Source organism: Emys orbicularis, chromosome 7 (genome assembly GCF_028017835.1).
Source record: "Emys orbicularis isolate rEmyOrb1 chromosome 7, rEmyOrb1.hap1, whole genome shotgun sequence".
In the NCBI taxonomy this organism is placed as follows: domain Eukaryota; kingdom Metazoa; phylum Chordata; order Testudines; family Emydidae; genus Emys; species Emys orbicularis.
In genome coordinates, this window is record NC_088689.1 from 51,105,927 (window position 1) to 51,124,718 (window position 18,792).

The 18,792-nt window shown below is 41.6% G+C and overlaps 1 protein-coding gene across 3 annotated transcripts in view; it reads left to right on the forward strand.

Moving 5' to 3' along the window:
- ANK3 (ankyrin 3) overlaps positions 1-18,792 on the forward strand; it is a 305,045-nt gene that overhangs the window by 238,576 nt on the left and 47,677 nt on the right. For all 3 annotated transcript variants that reach the window (XM_065407161.1, XM_065407162.1, XM_065407163.1), the window contains 4 exons: positions 104-258; positions 14,052-14,263; positions 16,275-16,482; positions 17,021-17,117. In XM_065407161.1, the coding sequence (XP_065263233.1) occupies positions 104-258; positions 14,052-14,263; positions 16,275-16,482; positions 17,021-17,117 (672 nt within the window). The remainder of the gene's footprint in view (positions 1-103; positions 259-14,051; positions 14,264-16,274; positions 16,483-17,020; positions 17,118-18,792) is intronic.

Sequence of the window (18,792 nt, forward strand, 5' to 3'; positions counted from 1 at the left end):
AAATGAACATAGTTTTAGTAAGGATTTAATATGTACAGGAAAATCAAGATCAATGGGGAAAACATATGTGATAAAAAGTAATATGGATTCCTTCTTTGTCTAGCCCTGTCATAGTGGAAATCCCACATTTTGGATCAATGCGAGGAAAAGAAAGAGAACTGATTGTCCTTCGCAGTGAAAATGGTGAAACATGGAAGGAACACCAGTATGACAGCAAACATGAAGACTTAAATGAAATTCTCAATGGAATGGATGAAGGTAAACATATTTCATCAAAGCTTTAACTGGGTTAACGTCAACAGGCAGAAAGCAGGGCTAATATAAAAATGTAATCTCTGCTATTTGACTTCTGGAGAACGCATGGCATTACAAAATAAAATAATGAAATGAGCGTAGGGAGGAATTCCGTAACATTGGCCTTAACTCACTCCCACCCCCTCACCCCCAGCCACCCAGCCCCCGGTTCCTCACAATGCAGAACAATAAGCTTTTCTCTGAAGTCACTCCAGGTTTACATGCTTCCTTGTGACTTCAAAGGTAAAATAACATATTTACCTAAAACACAACACTTCAGAAGAACATAGTGACTGCACTGAGGAAGAGTCCCATTATTAGGAAGAGTCAAATTAAGGCAATCCAGGGCATAGGCTCACCTCAAATAGGGGCTGTACCTGGCAGTGCCCCTGGCTGTGGCCCTACTCCTGTGCCCATGGCCTCAACTTTACTTGTTACGGCACTGGCAGGAGGCACCCACACAGACTCTCTTCTGAGCATCACCACACCTCCTTAGGAAGACTGGGCCTCCTGCTCTGTCAAGACATTGCTCACTCTCTATCTGGAGGTAGGCTGTGATCATTCCTGAGGAAAAGAAGACTCAGCCTGCACCTAATTCAGCAGAGGACTCTGTTTGAAGGGCCCCCTGCTAACACAACTCCAGCAGAGCCATGATGGGGTGGTGGCAATGAGGACCCACCCACCCAGAGTCCCCAGCTGGCGTGGTGGTGGGGCTCTTGAGAAGCTGGTAGCAGAGTTAACCCATTAAAAGAAAAGAGGTAGTTCACACCCCGCAGAACACTTGTTTCAAATGTTTGCAGCTTCAAGCAAACATCACCCATGTCAGGTGCTCCTTACAATCATGAGGACCAGAAACACACTTTTTTAAAAAGGAAAGCTCAGATACTTAAGTTGTCATGTGACGCCAAGAGCAGGGCTCTGGGTATTTGCCTGTTATGCCTGTGCCTTAATCCAGCCGTGTATCTATGCAATGTCCTTTCAATACGTGCAGGTATTTACACAGCTGGAACCCACAAGGCCTGAAACCTCAAAATTCATTAGGTTTTAAACTTAGTAACCCATTTCCTCCTGGCCCCATAAGGGTATGCCACTGGGTTACCTGAGGTTGGTCTGTGGGCTGGACTTCCTGGTTTCTGCAGGAAGATATCATTACCCAGCTTCTCCCCCTGCTTTCAGGGCTTGAATATTTTCAAGGAACTACTCACAACTAATCTACAGACCAAGAATTATTCACTGGAAGTCTTCAGCAAATAAATTCTGAAAAGTGAAAAGTTAGTGAATATCTTAAACTGATGGACAGATAATTTTAACAGAAAAACACTGTATTTGATGACTAAATTATTTACTACAAATTATTCACCCAGATCTACATAAAAATGAAATGTCTGTAGTTCAGTATGTCATCACGTACTGCTGTACTTTGTTTTTAATTATTTCCCCTTAAATCATTTCCAAATGCATGTTCTGTTAGAAAAAGAACACTACGTATTATTTTTCTCTACTCAAGCAAACCACCCTCATAACACTATATTCTGTGTGACACCAAATATATCCGTAAGACTTCAATGATATATCCACATGTCCAAGATTCTCTTCAGAGTATGCGGAAATATTGCTGAAGGGTTTCCACTGAGTTCTTAAAGAGTAGATATGAAATCCTTTGACTAGGTTATTGTTTTCTTAAAAGCATCTAAAACAAATAAATTAAAACTTCCTACATTCAGGAGTTTGTGGGAAGAGCACAGAATGGCTCTGTGGCAATAGAGATGGGAAGGGCTTTCAACAAATTTTCTTTTCATACATTTCAGTTTTGAATATGTTTATGACACCAAAAAGCATGAGTTTTGTGGACCCTTTCAGGCATTGCTAATGCTATTGTCTCTAACTGTGAGAGAGATTTCTGTTTAACATCCAAATATTAGTCAATCTCAATTTTGCTGTAGGAGGAAGCTTCTTAAATCATTTTCAAGTATTTCCTGGGGCATAGTAAGGTTTTTAACTATACTTTTCATATGATCAAATCTTTTATATATCTTTTGCTGATATTTCGCTGCTACAGCTTTTCATATCTGAACATGCATAAAGTATCCCATGATTCTGTGTATTTTAGGCTTAAATTTTTTTATAGAAAGTCACAGTCTGTTTGGGCACAGCTGTAGTTAGGTGAAATCTTAAAGTCATTAGTAGCAGGTTGTACAATAATTGTAGAGATTGTAGTAGCAGATTGTAGAGAGCAGCAGCAAATGTAACCTGTATGAAGTCTCTGCTTCAATAAAGGCTTTTCTTTATTGAGTAGGTGAATTTGAGTAAAAAAGAAAGCAGAAATTAAGGAGAAAAATGTGACAGTGTTGTGGTTGGTTTCCTGGATGTTTGGATGTAAGGGAGATGCGTATTTTGACTGGTTTCCTGGATACTGGGGTTGGGGAATAACCAAATGAGTTTCTGCTTTGAAAGTGCACAGGGTGCAAAAGTATTTGAAAATGAACCGCAGCAAAGAGCCGTGTGTTATGCAGATAATTTCTGTGACTGTTTATTTTTAAATAAGTGTATCAGAATTTATGAGGCATTGTGGCAAAGGCACTGCAAATACTGTGCCAATAGGTTTGGAATCCAAAAATGTAACATATTTCATAATATAAAGGTACTTAAACTCAGTGAAGCTGACAAAATAATGAATGCAGTCCCAGCACTATACAGCATGTGTACGAAATGCACTGGGATTGAATGAAGGCAGCACCCGGTGTAAGAACTCCCTCCCGCTCCCTGAGATGTTATGTGGTATATAATGATTCACCATTTAGCAGCAGAAGCTCTGTTGTACTCTTTTGCATTGTGCTTCTCTGTTCTTAATAGGTAGGAAGTCCAGAGAAAATGTATTGATCAGCAGCTTGATTCTGCATTCTTTGCTCTTCCCACATTCCCACTGACTTCATTTGGAGTGTTGGGTGTAGGAGAAAAGTAAGATTGGGTGCAAAATGCATCTATAATACTCCAAATTGCACCATTTATAGTATTTACAAAAATTCTTCTCAAAGTGCATGATGTTACAAATTGATGTGTTGCAGGGTACAGAGAGAATTTCTGCATAAATTATAACCCTCTATGAGGATTTGGGACTACAGCCCTAATTCCTTAGCTCGAAAAACATAAGCTCCTACAGTTGGAGCCAAGGAAGAATCTTTCTTAGCTGTTAGTGATTGCAGTACTCTTTCCCTTTCTGGGATCCAGCCACTAGAGTGTCACACACATATGCATGGCATTACAGAGCGTACAATGAATGCAGTGTTATTCCTTTGGAGTGAAAATTTTGCCACCTCAAATCCCAAGCCACAGAAAAAATGACATTTAATTTAAAAATCAAGTCATTCAGTTTTGAGATCGAGGGGGAAAAAATACTGAAGACATTTCCCCCTGAGCCTTGATTTGTTGTTGCTGTTTTGTTCATGCTAGTGTAAGGGGACTGTTGCCCCCTTACTAACATTCAGTGGGGGTGTTTTGGTTGGCTAGCTCCCAGCACTAAAAGGGGAAGGGTCGATGGCAAATCAGGAGCCTGAGACTGACAGTCCCCAGGAACAATGGGGAGAGGCCAATGCTCCAGATCAGCCTGATTGACAGGGCGGGCAGGGAGGTCCCATCCTCCGTGTGAGCTGGAATTGCCTGGATCAGACTGAGTGGGGCCCAGCTAAGGAGAAAGCAGGGCCCCAAGCTGAGCTGGAGAGCAGAGCCGTGCCAGATCCAGAGGGGCCAGAGGCGCAGCCACAGAGCCAGAGACGCAGCCCAGGGAGAGCAGATCCTGTGCTGGGAGCAGAGCTGCAGCCACAGAGCCGGGTGTGGTGAGCAAGTGGGGCCAGCCAAGGGGGGACCTTGGGCAAAGGGCCCAGCACAGAAAGACACCCCCAGACAAGGGCCCTTGCAGGCCAGACCGGGAGGGGGACCTTAACCTGACGGGGGGCTGACGCTGGGAAGAAGGGTCCCACCACTCAAAGCCCGGAGGTGTGTGGCCACCACCATTGCAAGTGTCCAACCCGCAGCATCCCTGCAGCACAGCCAGGGCCTGAGAAGGAAATCTGGGACCTACAAGGAACAGACTGTGAAGTGCCCTGATGTCCAGAGACACTGTAATGTTCCCTGCCACAGAGCGGGGTGATGTGTTTTCCTTTAACCTCTCCTATTTTTCCTTATTCTTTTCTTTAGATTAATTGTTAATTAAACAACTTGTATTTGCTTTAAATTGTATGGAATAATCAGTGGGTCAGAGAGAGTACCCCGGAGTGGGGACACACTAGCCCCTGTCCTAGGTGACCACAGCAGGGTTGGGGGTCGAGCCCCCCAGGAATCCTGGGCCCAGCCTTGTTGGGGTTACGAGGACTCTGCCAGACAGGAGAGTGGAAGGGGAGCCCTCAAGGGCAGGGAGGCCTCTGGGTAAAGGGAGTGGGAGCGAGGACTCAGATCCTTTCGCTAGCCCACTTCACCAGGGTAGTGCAGAAGCCAGGAAAGTTCCCCACAATAGCGGGACCATTCCCCCGCTTACACTAGCTTAATTCTTCTCCATTCAGAAGTTAACACTGGGTTTGTTACAGTTGAATGATCCCTCATCTGTGATATAAAAGCTCTTCCATAAAGTGGTATGAAAAGTGATGATTTCATTTATATTAACATTTTACTGGTTAATAACAAAAACACACCTCCAAATTAGAGATCTGTCTGAAACAAACCCCTGAATCTCAACACCCCTACCCTTGGAGGATGTTTGGATCCAGGTGTGAACTCTGAGACTAGAGCCCATTTCTAATCAAAATAGAAAGTAAATGATAGAGAAATTAGTGTCAGTGAAGTGATCTGTCACTTCCAGAAGGTCAGTATAATCTTTACAAAGAAGTTTTGCAACCATCTCAAAAGACAGATACTCTCTGGAATTGTTCATGTTTCTGTTAATCATGTAACTGGATAGTGTGTGTCCTCCCCCATTCACTTGTTCCTTCTGACCTGTGTAATAAAGACTGAAAAGTCACATTATATGCCTAACTCCATAATATACTGTCTTTTCAAAGATATGGTCTATTTATCTTTTTGCTGTTAACCTAATCAGGATTGATAGAAATCTTCCATCATTATCTCACTATTGCTAATGCTGTGAATGGAAATGTGCTCAATTATTTACTGGAAATAGCACCATCTACTGGGGAACCTAGCTATCAGGCTCAAAATAATTTAGAACCAGTAGATAATACTTGGAGGTATTAAACATATACTTGAATAATAATCAGTACATTGCTTTTGGTTTTGTGGGTGGTCAAAGAAACTTAATAGAAACAGGTCAGATTTCATCTTTATGCCACAAGTGTTACTTTCTCTTAATTTCTCTGCTGAAATTGCGATAGCTAATTTTTTCAGCTGGGCTATTTTTTGCAGGTGCAATTTGTACCCATATTTGTTGCGCTTACAAAATTTTTGTGTCTCTAAACAAATTGTGGGTACAACTAATCTTGTTTGGGTAGCTAATTAACTGATGTGCACTTGTACATCAGATAATGAGCACACAGCTGTTAATACTTGTGCCTACAATGTAATTGCAAATTTAAATTATACTTTGAAAAGGGAGGCCGGTTTATTGCTGGGGTTTTTTGTTTGTTTTGTTTTGTGTTTCATATGTAGGTCTATGAAACTACTGATCAAACCAATGTGAACCCAGTTCCTTACCTGAGGTTTAAAATACCACCACGGCTCATGTCGCAGTGTTTTTTCCATTGTTTCCTGGAAATCAAATGAAAACATCTAAATATAATAGTTTTTGTACATAGAGATATCAAACTCTTTTTGTGCATGATGATGAAAGACATTCTGCATATGCATAAACAACAAAACCATAACAAAGCCTGTTGATTTTCAAGATGACATTTCCCAGTTACTTGTATCACTTTGAGTGGGTCACAATGTGTAAATGATTGAAATTAGGAGCAGTGGTCAGTATTTTCTCATCTTTGACTCCCCTGTATTTCCACCATGATGGCTTTTGCCATAACCTACACATTTGCTGGTCCTCTATATTGGACAAATAGAGATGCAAAACCTGAAAGCTGTTCAATTTATGAATGGCCAGCTGCAGTACAAATCCCATTAAGGCATGACATTGGGCAATGGCGAGGGAAATCGGGTACCGGAACACATAAAAAGCCCTTGAAGCTGGGGACAATAACCATTAGGATGATGATTTATTTTCTCTGATCCTAATTTTAGTTAGAGGAAACTCATGTAAACATAAATAAAGGAGTTAGACCAAGGATTAATTTGATCCACAATATCTTAGTGCTGTTATTCACATGTGCAAAACTAGATATGATCTCCCTCTCTGACTCTGAACCAGTCAATCTGAGCTCTTTTTCTACCTTGGGAGAAGTGATTTGGGCCTCCCCTATCACGTAATACTCCAGTGTCAGCCCTGATTCTGGGAGGGATTTTCCTGGGAGGTTTTGCATCGTTTTTCCCCTCCATCTTTGTCTTGTTTCTCACTCCCATCATCCTCTCCCCACTTTTGTATTTAGCTATTGCCATCACTCTCTCGCTCCACTTCCCCTAATGTTTCCTTTTTCTTATCTCTTCTTTTTCTCCCTTCTTCCCTTCCTCACACTTGGCCCTTTCTTCCTCACGTAGATTTTTTTTTTTTTTTTTTTAACTAAAACATTTAGTACTCAGGGCTGCCCCTTTAGCCCAGTGAAAGAAGCTGTTGCTTGGGCCTTGCATTCCAAGCATGCTCTGTAGGCTGGGCCTATCTCCTTCACTGGTACTGGGACCAGACAGGGAGGAAACTCCCCAGTCCCCTTGGCAGCAGGAGTGACAACCTTCCCTCACAGATCTTGGGGCCCAGAAGGCTTGCGCTGTTAGTACCCCTTCTAACACTCTAGGAACGCTACTAATGGTTTCTCATTTCCACTGTGGCCAATGCTGATCCCCAATTCCTGCCTCCCCCTCCCAGCATATCTCCCCCAGCCCCCCACTCCATGCATATAGTATAGCAGGGAGACAAACACTAATCACAGAGAAAAGTGCATTACTAGATAGAGCACTGTGATGGACAAGTGCAATGCTGCCATGTCACAATGAGAGAAGAGCGATAAGAGACTTCTCTGAAAAAAATTGCTTTATAGGCTCTGTCCTTAGCATAACCTAATAATGACTATGATGAGGAAAGAGAAGTTGACCTAGTTTTCAGTGCTGATGACCTACCCTAGAACCTTTCTGTATAGAAAAGCAGATGTTGTAAAAGCAAAGCAGTTTGCCAGTGGAGAAATGATGGAAACAGGTCACCTGTGTTTAGATCAGGCTTATGATTCAGAGATCAAATGGAGAATACTTAAAGTCGATGTGCCAAAATGTATCTCAATATTATTTGTTCCTATCTGCTTTTCCCAGAGCAAGGCAGACAGATAACTGCAACTGCAATAGGTATGTACTGTATATTTAGAAAATTTGCACGAAAGAAGGTACACAGATTTACTCACATCTGTATCTTAAGGAAGATTGACAGCAATAGGAGATACTTAGGTGTAGTGGTTAATGGAAAAGTTTGGGAGTCAAGGACCCCTGGATTCTGTTCCCAGTTCTACCACTGACTTGCTGTGTGACCAAAGGAAAATTACACTGGTCTACAATTTTTGAGAAGTCGTCTGCTTCAGAGATAAAATGTGCTATTTATTATGTATTTTGATGTGCTGAATTCAAATATGACAATTAAAACAACTGATTGGCTACTGTTTCTAAGATATTTAAGTTTTTACATTTTATGTCTATGTATATTGTATAGATAGTAGAGTTTTAATCATAAATTGTAAACCTAGGTCTTTTCATGTGTTTACGGTTGCTTTACATTATAATATTTCACCTGTCCTGTTTATGTAACACTTTAAAAATCAGCAAAAAGGTTATATAAATAAAATTTATTATGAAACAAAAGGCAAAAAACTATTCTGTACATAGTTTAGTCCTATTCAGTGTCTACTCGGCGCTTCTTGGCTTGTCTCTTGTATTCATTAAATGGAGCATCTCTTGTCACTGTCCAGCAATAGTCTGCAAGCATTGATGGGCTCCATTTGCCCTGATAGCGTTTCTCCATTGTTGCAATGCCCTGGTGAAATTGCTCGCCGTGCTCGTCGCTCACTGCTCCGCAGTTCGGTGGAAAAAAATCTAGATGAGAGTGCAAAAAATGTATCTTTAGTGACATGTTGCAACCAAGGCTTTTGTATGCCTTGAGGAGGTTTTCCACCAACAAACTGTAGTTGTCTGCCTTGTTGTTTCCGAGAAAATTTATTGCCACTAACTGGAAGGCTTTCCAGGCCGTCTTTTCCTTGCCACACAGTGCATGGTCAAATGCATCATCTCGAAGAAGTTCACGAATCTGAGGACCAACAAAGACACCTTCCTTTATCTTAGCTTCACTTAACCTTGGAAATTTTCCACGGAGGTACTTGAAAGCTGCTTGTGTTTTGTTAATGGCCTTGACAAAGTTCTTCATCAGACCCAGCTTGATGTGTAAGGGTGGTAACAAAATCTTCCTTGATTCAACAAGTGGTGGATGCTGAACACTTTTCCTCCCAGGCTCCAATGACTGTCGGAGTGGCCAATCTTTCTTGATGTAGTGGGAATCTCTTGCACGACTATCCCATTCGCAGAGAAAACAGCAGTACTTTGTGTATCCAGTCTGCAGACCAAGCAAGAGAGCAACAACCTTCAAATCGCCACAAAGCTGCCACTGATGTTGGTCATAGTTTATGCACCTCAAAAGTTGTTTCATGTTGTCATAGGTTTCCTTCATATGGACTGCATGACCAACTGGAATTGATGGCAAAACATTGCCATTATGCAGTAAAACAGCTTTAAGACTCGTCTTCGATGAATCAATGAACAGTCTCCACTCATCTGGATCATGAACGATGTTGAGGGCTGCCATCACACCATCGATGTTGTTGCAGGCTACAAGATCACCTTCCATGAAGAAGAATGGGACAAGATCCTTTTGACGGTCACGGAACATGGAAACCCTAACATCACCTGCCAGGAGATTCCACTGCTGTAGTCTGGAGCCCAACAGCTCTGCCTTACTCTTGGGTAGTTCCAAATCCCTGACAAGGTCATTCAGTTCACCTTGTGTTATGAGGTGTGGTTCAGAGGAGGAGGATGGGAGAAAATGTGGGTCCTGTGACATTGATGGTTCAGGACCAGAAGTTTCATCCTCTTCCTCTTCCTCGTCTGACTCAAGTGAGAGTGATTCTGGTGCATCAGGAACCGGCAGTCCTTCTCCGTGGGGGACTGGGCGTATAGCTGATGGAATGTTTGGATAATGCACAGTCCACTTTTTCTTTTTTGACACACCTTTCCCAACTGGAGGCACCATGCAGAAGTAACAATTGCTGGTATGATCTGTTGGCTCTCTCCAAATCATTGGCACTGCAAAAGGCATAGATTTCCTTTTCCTGTTCAACCACTGGCGAAGATTTGTTGCACAAGTGTTGCAGCATATGTGTGGGGCCCACCTCTTGTCCTGATCTCCAATTTTGCAGCCAAAAGAAAGGTGATAGGCTTTCTTAACCATAGTGGTTATACTGCGCTTTTGTGATGCAAAAGTCACTTCACCACAAACATAGCAGAAGTTATCTGCACTGTTCACACAAGTACGAGGCATCTCTGCTCACTTTGGCTAAACAGAAATGTGTCCCTTTGCAAAATCAAACACTGACAAATAAGAGAGCACGACACTGTATGATTTCTAGAGCTGATATAGGGCAATTTGTTCAGCAGAGTGATGTAAGCTTTGTTATGATTGCATCATCCATGACTTCTAGGAATAACATGATGCAATTCATATCGTGTATGACGCAATACCAGCTTCAGATTGCATCATTCATTGTTTTGCCTAAAAAGCAAGTACTGTCCAAACCCAGTCATAGATTTATTCATAGATCCAGTCAAAGATGTATTTTAGTCATTTCTGGTTTAAATTGAGATTCCCTTCCCTTTATAACTCACTTATCCTCTGCCATTCCCAAGTCAAGGGTCGTATATACTGACCCAATAGCATATCTTGAAAACTAGAGCCAATCAACAATTTTAAGCATCATTTTCGTTCTCAGTGACCCAGAATTAGTCAAGTTTGACTACATTTATTTCAGAAGCACTTTGGCTGTAGAGCAGTGTTACTTAACCTCTCTCTGTTTCGCTTCGCTTCCCTTCTCTTCTGTAAAATGGGGATAATACTCTCCTTTTTAGTAAAGTGTTTTGAGATCTTTGAATGTAGAGTATTACATAAGTGAAAAGGAATTAAATTAAATTAATTAATTAAGGAAAATGGTACTATTTCTAGATGTGCAGCACAAATATGATGGTGATCTTAACATTCAAAATTCATGATCAAGGTGTGTTTAGGAAATGTGACCTCTCTGAGGACTAATTTCCCCGACTTCATTAAATCATAGAATCATAGAATATAAGGGTTGGAAGGGACCTCAGGAGGTCATCTAGTCCAACCCCCTGCTCAAAGCAGGACCAATTCCCAACTAAATCATCCCAGCCAGGGCTTTGTCAAGCCGGGCCTTAAAAACCTCCAAGGAAGGAGACTCCACCACCTCCCTAGGTAACGCATTCCAGTGCTTCACCACTCTCCTAGTGAAATAGTGTTTCCTAATATCCAACCTAGACCTCCCCCACTGCAACTTGAGACCATTGCTCCTTGTTCTGTCATCTGCCACCATTGAGAACAGCCGAGTTCCATCCTCTTTGGAACCCCCCTTCAGGTAGTTGTAGGCTGCTATCAAATCCCCCCTCATTCTTCTCTTCTGGAGACTAAACAATCCCAGTTCCCTCAGCCTCTCCTCATAAGTCATGCACTCCAGACCCCTAATCATCCCCCTCCGCTGGACTCTTTCCAATTTTTCCACATCCTTCTTGTAGTGTGGGGCTCAAAACTGGACACAGTACTCCAGATGAGGCCTCACCAATGTCGAATAAAGGGGAACGATCACGTCCCTCGATCTGCTGGCAATGCCCCTACTTATACAGCCCAAAATGCCGTTAGCCTTCTTGGCAACAAGAGCACACTGTTGACTCATATCCAGCTTCTCGTCCACTGTGACCCCTAGGTCCTTTTCTGCAGAACTGCTACCTAGCCATTCGGTCCCTAGTCTGTAGCTGTGCATGGGATTCTTCCGTCCTAAGTGCAGGACTCTGCACTTGTCCTTGTTGAACCTCATCAGGTTTCTTTTGGCCCAATCCTCTAATTTGTCTAGGTCCCTCTGTATCCAATCCCTACCCTCTAGTGTATCTACCACGCCTCCTAGTTTAGTGTCATCGGCAAACTTGCTGAGAGTGCAGTCCACTCCATCCTCCAGATCATTAATAAAGATATTAAATCTCTTTTGCCAGATCTACATTTTTATGTGATTGGTTTATGAGAGTCAGAGGTGGCTTAGGGTTGCTCCCCCCCCTTTTGTGTATGTGTGTGTGTGTGTGTGTGTGTGTGTGTGTGTGTGTGTGTGTGTGCGCGCGCCAGAAGCAGCATCCGCGACAGGCTTCCAATGTATTATCCACAGCATAATCCTGCCCTCTCATGCTTCAGTTCCTCTGCAAGGTTTCATTGCCACTCTGTTATATGAGTTTTCAAATCTTCTGATGCCTCGAGGCAGGAATTCCTGGCAACCTCAAAGGATTTTAAAATATACTTGCAGAAAACATCAACTTTTCTACTTCCGCATAATTAAATTCTCCTTCTTCTGTCTTGGTCCAGTATTTGGTATTTGGCGTTTAATTTCTTAGAATGAAAGGTTTCCCTTATAGGAGAGTGTGTTTGATTAACAATGAGAACAAACTGCTGATTATGAACTTGAGGGCCCGGATTGTCCCGCCACCCTACTCAAGCCATTAACTCCCAGAAGCTGCAGGCCGAAAGCTTGTTTCATTAGAGGACTCCAGATATAATCTCTGAGTCAGCATTAATGGAAGCTGGCATAGTGGCAACAAAAGCTATCCTTGCCTGTTAGCCTGGCATATTCTAGAGCAATGCAAAGTGCAGTTTATCCAGGTTATCACATAAATCTTTGAAAAGGAATAACATGATTTTTAGCATTTAGATTTTAATTATTTTGGAATTATAGTCACTCTTACAGGTACAAAAAAGGAACATAGCTCCTTATAAACTACCCTATACAAGCCCCCTACCAGTGGTGTAAGGCTTTTATTGCACCTTAAACCTGCCATTGATTCAGGACTGAATAATTTCTGTCCTGCCACTAAGCCCAAAGCAATTTTTGGGGGAAATTCTACATTTTGGGGGAAAGCAAGAAATACTGTATTTGGTAACTTGTTTTTCTTTTGAAATATGTTAACTGTTCTGATTGATTAGTGGGCAGAGTGCAGGTAACATGGTAAAAGATGCCTGATAAATACAATTTATCACATGACTCTGCAACTTACCACAGAGATTTCACCAGCACACATGATAGGTATTAGAGGCCAAATCCTTTTCCTGATGAAGCTGCTTTGCACTACTCCGGCAATACAATGCAGCCTTAAAATTGACCAAAGTGACCAGTAAGTGATTCTACTGATTCTCTTCCCAGCATAAGAGCATGTTGGGAGCCTGGCCAGAGAGTGCCCAGACACATGCATCTTGCAGCATATATGTATACTATTGACAATGTGATTTAAATCGCACTTATTTCTAAGTTCATAAGTTTACTACTCATTTGTTAGATGGCCAATGCAGGAACCCTTCTCCTTTCCCTCCTCCTTCCCATGTTATGTTAAAATGTGTGTGTGTTGGATTTGGGTTAAGTTGGGACTAGTTTTAATGTGGCAATCACTCCATAGCACTGCAAAGTCTCTGCATGAGCTGATAAGGTTCCTCATCTTGTCACTGGAGGCACTAAGGGCTTGTCTACACTTACTGGAGGCCATTGATGCATCGGCAGGCGATTTAGCGGGTCTAGTGAAGACCCGCTAAATCGACCGCTGATCACTCTCTCCATGACTCCTGTACTCCACCGGATCAAAAAGAGTAAGGGGAGTCGATGGGGGAGCATCTCCTGTCGACATCGCGTAGTGTGGACCCCGCGGTAAGTAGATCTAAGCTTCATCCATGTGAGTTATGCTATTCATGTAACTCAAATTGAGTAGCTTAGATCAACTTTTCCCTTTAGCGTAGACAAGGCCTGAGACTGGCAGTCAGTGCAGAGTGACTTCAGTGCCTATGTGGATAACAAGTGTTAGAATCAGCTCAGGATTTATTGGCTGCTATGACAACCGTGAGACTATCCCAGGTGGTTACTGTCTCAAATTACATAGCTAGTCGCTCTCTAGAGCTGTTTGGGCAGGAATTGGAAGTTAGACAATTGGAAATTAGGCCAGTGTTATGGACTAACACTGATGACTTTTTGCATTTTTGATGTTGGGGCACACCTATGCTGTCAGGGCAAGGGGATACATTTTGATGGCCTGGCCCGAAAGACCCTGAGCCTTTCCTCACCTGAGTGACAAGTGAAAAAGAGTTTGATGATCTCATTGTCAGGAACATCAAATTCACACAAATGTTAAAAATAAAACAATCAAAACCCGTTTGTTCTTCTATTTTAAAAAGCCTTCTTGGACTTTTGAGTCTGGTGTGGAATTCAGCTTTTCCACAATACAGAATAAAGCTGTGCACTCTTAAATATATATGTACAGTATTTGCAGATACATTAAAATATTCACATATAATCTGTTTTTCCCCACAGAGCTGGATAGCGCTGAGGAACTAGAGAAGAAGCGTATCTGTAGAATCGTCACGAAGGATTTTCCTCAGTACTTTGCAGTGGTTTCACGAATTAAGCAGGAAAGTAACCAAATTGGTCCTGAGGGAGGTGTTTTGAGCAGTACAACTGTGCCTCATGTCCAAGCATCCTTCCCAGAGGGTGCTCTAACCAAAAGAATTCGAGTTGGCCTCCAGGTAATAAACCACACCTACAATAATCATTTTAATATGCAAAATCTAGAGCTGCAATTTTTAATCTGTGGGGTGCAACTCAAAAATGAGTCACAAGGATATGTCTAGTAGGTGACACCACTGACTGAGAGCTGGTAAAGCCTGTGGTGACTAGGACACAGGGCTCCTGCACCCCACCTCCTACTGGGCTGGGGCTGCTACCTGCCCTGCTTCTATCTTACCACCTAGTCTGGGAGATGCTCCACCACCCACACAGTACTCAGCATTGTGGCAGAGGAAGTGGCTCCCATGTTCTGTTTATCTATCTTCATAGCACCAGCCACCTACCCCCATGCCAGTAGCACCAGCATCCATCCTTCCTACCCTTTTGTGTGTTAATACAGCTAAATGTACATGTATACATCTAGGAACAACGAATGTAGGCCATATTTACACGATGAGGGATTCTGTCCTGAAAGCAATGACTCTGAAAAAGATGTGGGGGTGTTGGTGAATATTCACTGAACACAAGCTTCCAGTGCAATGCTGTGGCCAACAGGACTAAAGTGATCCTTGGATACATAAAGGGGAATCTCAAGTAAGAGTAGAGAGGTTATTTTATCTCTATATTTGGCATTGGTGCAACCACTTCTGAAATACTGTGTCCAGTTCTGATGCCCACAATTCAAGAAGGATGTTGACAAATTGGAGAGCCTTCGGAGAAGAGCCACGAGAATGATTAAGGGATTAGAAAACATGCCTTATAGTGATAGACTCAAGGAGCTCAATCTATTTAGGTGAACAAAGAAGGTTAAGGAGTGACCTGATCACGGTCTATAAGTATCTACATGGGGAATCAATATTTGATCATGGGCTTTTCAGTCTAACAGAAAAAGACAAATTCAAACTGGAAATAAGGTGTAAATTTTTAACAGTGAGCATAATTAACTAGTGGAACAGTTTACCAAGCATTGTGGTGGATTCTCCATCACTGACAATTTTAAAATCAAGAGTAGATGTTTTTCTAAAAGATCTGCTCTAGGAATTATTTTGGGTCAGTTCTATGGCCTGTGTTATACAGGGAGTTAGACTAGATGATCACAATGGTCCCTTCTGGCCTTGGAATCTATTATTCTAAATCCTTGTAACACCAACTCTCCACCCCAGCCAGGAGCTCTTCATGTAAGTTGTAAGGAAGCTGCAGTGGGCCCAGAGAGAATTTCTGTAGCAGAAGATCAACCTATGGCTAGTATACATAGCACTATGCTGTCCCCTATAGCACAGGGCTATGCTTGGGGATGGGAGTGGCTGTAGTGCTTAAGACTATGTCTACTCTGGGCTGCAGAACATCCCATATGTATCTGTGAGGTGGTTTAAAGCTTCCTTAAAAATGGAGCACAGAATCTAGAGAAACCTTCCTTCTTTCTGGTTTCTGCTAATTATCATTTATTGGGGGGTGTTGGCATTTTTCACAACAAAATTATTTGTCCAGTTGATTTGGTGGATTCATTAAATTGGAGCTTAATTTTAGATTGCTTTGCTTGGAACTTGTGCTGGTGAAACATTTTAACCATCATCTTTGCAGATCACCATATAGTGCAGTTGGATAATGGAACAGGTGACAAATCAGTGCCCTGTTGTCCAGTGAGAAACTTTCGGGAAAAGTAATGAAACAATTTGATTCATAAAAGCATCCAAAATGTCTGATTTAAAATTTATCCTAACTTATTTGTTCTAGAAATTGGACTTGAAATTGAATAAGAACAGATTTCTTATGAGATTTCTGCTACTTTTTGGTTGAACTTTAGTTCAGAAGTGATGCAAGAATTGTTTTGCTTTTCTCACTATAATTTGGTACATTAATGATTACTGTGTAGATAGAGCCCCAGGAAAGGCACATTTTAAGAAGGCCAAGGAAGAAGTAAAACAGGACAAACAGAAAATAAAAAGAATTGAGTTCTCATTTTGGAAGGACTCTGCTGGACTAACATAGATTTTTATCTCAAGATATGAAATTACTTCTGTATGTTGACAGGCTCAACCAGTTCCAGATGAGATTGTCAAAAAAATCCTCGGAAACAAAGCAACTTTCAGCCCCATTGTCACTGTGGAACCAAGAAGAAGAAAATTTCATAAACCTATAACAATGACAATTCCTGTGCCACCCCCTTCAGGAGAAGGTGTGACCAATGGATACAAAGGAGACACCACACCTAGCCTTCGACTTTTATGTAGCATTACAGGTTAGGCAAGAATCTACTCTTTGCAAAGGTTACTATAACAATAAGGCATCCTCATTCATTTGTTATGCATTTCAAATGTAGCTTTCCAGTGAGGAAAGCCATTGATTGTTCCAAGTATTGAAACCAGTAGGATTAAAAATAGTACTCAAGTGCCTGATACAAAGCCCATGGAAGTTGTTGGAAAGACTGCCACTGAGTCTTTCCATTGAAAACTGTATACATATAGATAAAAATCCAGTATGGATGCAGTCCTGATCCTATTGATTGCAGTGAGAGTCTAGCCACTAAGTTCAGTTGGGCCAGGATGTTACCCAGAATGTGTATCTTTCTACATTAGAATCAGTTTCAGATATGTATGTATTATATTACTATTCAGATGTATGAGAGCAATAGTAACTTCTGTTTACATGTGAAGCAAAAGAACTCAGTGTGAAAGTGTTCTTCTGCAATCCATTTAAAAAAAAGCTTGAAGATTCATGGTTCATGTTTGATTTTAAAATAAAATTGTTTATGATTTACGTGTGACTTATTTTCATAGGAGGGACTTCACCTGCTCAGTGGGAAGATATCACAGGAACCACTCCACTGACATTTATAAATGACTGTGTTTCTTTCACGACCAACGTTTCAGCCAGGTATGGGAATGCAAAATACCAAACAGACCCAATTATTTGTTTCCTTACATAGGAAAAATAGGGTTTTTCCCCACAGCTTTCCATGGTTCTTAAATAAGGTTTATAAAGAAATAAAAGGTCAGATTCTTAGCTGGTGAAAATTGGAGTAGCTCTATTGTCTGTATTGATTTATACCAGCTGATGATTTGGCCCAGTAACTTGCTGTACCATTTTTAATAGCAAAAATAGCTTAGTATCACTGTCTTTTATTGGTAGTTCACAGGCTTAGCAAACTGTTGGAGTTTGTACATAATTCTTCAAAAAAGAAAAGGTGTTTTGATAGGACATTAATGTTGCACAGCTAAGCATTCCATGTTTAGGAAACGCCATGGTTCAGACTGCACGTGAAACCTTAGCTCTGCTCCTTCGTATGCATTACGAAACAGTCTTTAATGGCAGTTTTCACATACTGTTTCTCTAAAATTACAGTACCATACCATACAGGCTTTTTGTATAACATTTACAAAGTACATAGCTGCTCTCCCAAACACTCCTTCATACCTTTAGTACATTTCTCATTATACTGCTATGTTTAGCTACGTCCAGAAACCAAGCCTGGAAAACTTTGGCCAAAATGTGAATGGTTTTGAAAGTTACGAGCAACTGAACTCAGGAGTACTGGAAACTGTTATGCATCCTCACTATAGCAGTCACTGCCACACTTGTTATAATAAATAATGTTTCTGCACATCCTTTCTTGCTCTCTGGGAAAACATGAACTATGCCCTGGGAAATTTCCCACACAAATCATCTGTCAGGAAAGGAAAAAAATCCCTCTTTCTCTGTGCCGGTTTTGAACATTTATGTGACAGTGGTTCACAAGTTCCCGGACCACTGAGCTGCACTCAACCTTTGGATGGCCAGCAAACAGCAAATACAAACCAAAGACTGCAAACCAAGTTTATATAAAATTGTTTGGTTTGAGGGGTCATTACATACATAACAAGCTCTTTTATACTGTGGAAGAATGTCTTCCTCTGCCCCCCTAACGTCCCTAACTTGTGGGTGTACTAATTGTCAACATGCTCTGAAACTTAATCAGAGAAGGAGACAATATAATATCTGTCCTGTAGCAAGGCCTCCTTTCTTGCATATGCAATTTATGTACCATGAGTTTTCTATACTGCAGACCATGGATTTGGCTGTACATTATTCAATATGGCCTCCCATCTCACTCTGAGTGCGGCTGATCGTTTATTTTAATGAAGATTAGATATGGGTACTGGTGGACCTCACAGAAGTACAATGCAAGATACAATTTAGATGGCACTTAGCCACAAAAATCACACCATCTACCCAGGTTTGGCCTGAAGGGTACTCAGAATGAGCAGTTACAGGAGACACCAACAAAGGGTCACCCAAAGATGCAGATTCCACCAACGCAGACCACCTCACTTTCACTCATCTAAAGCACTGTAAGGAAAGCTCTGCCTTTGCCAGTGGGAAATTTGCAGAAACTGCATTCATCCAAAATGGCTGGGGAGTCATGGAAGCCAACGAACACAATGATTTCTCTTTGCCTTCCCTGAAAAGTAATCTCCATTCTGCCCCGTCACCATTAGCAGAGACCACAGTTGTTCTTTGCTGATGCAACAGAGTTTCTTTATAAAGTTTTGGCCAGTGGTTTGTGAAACAA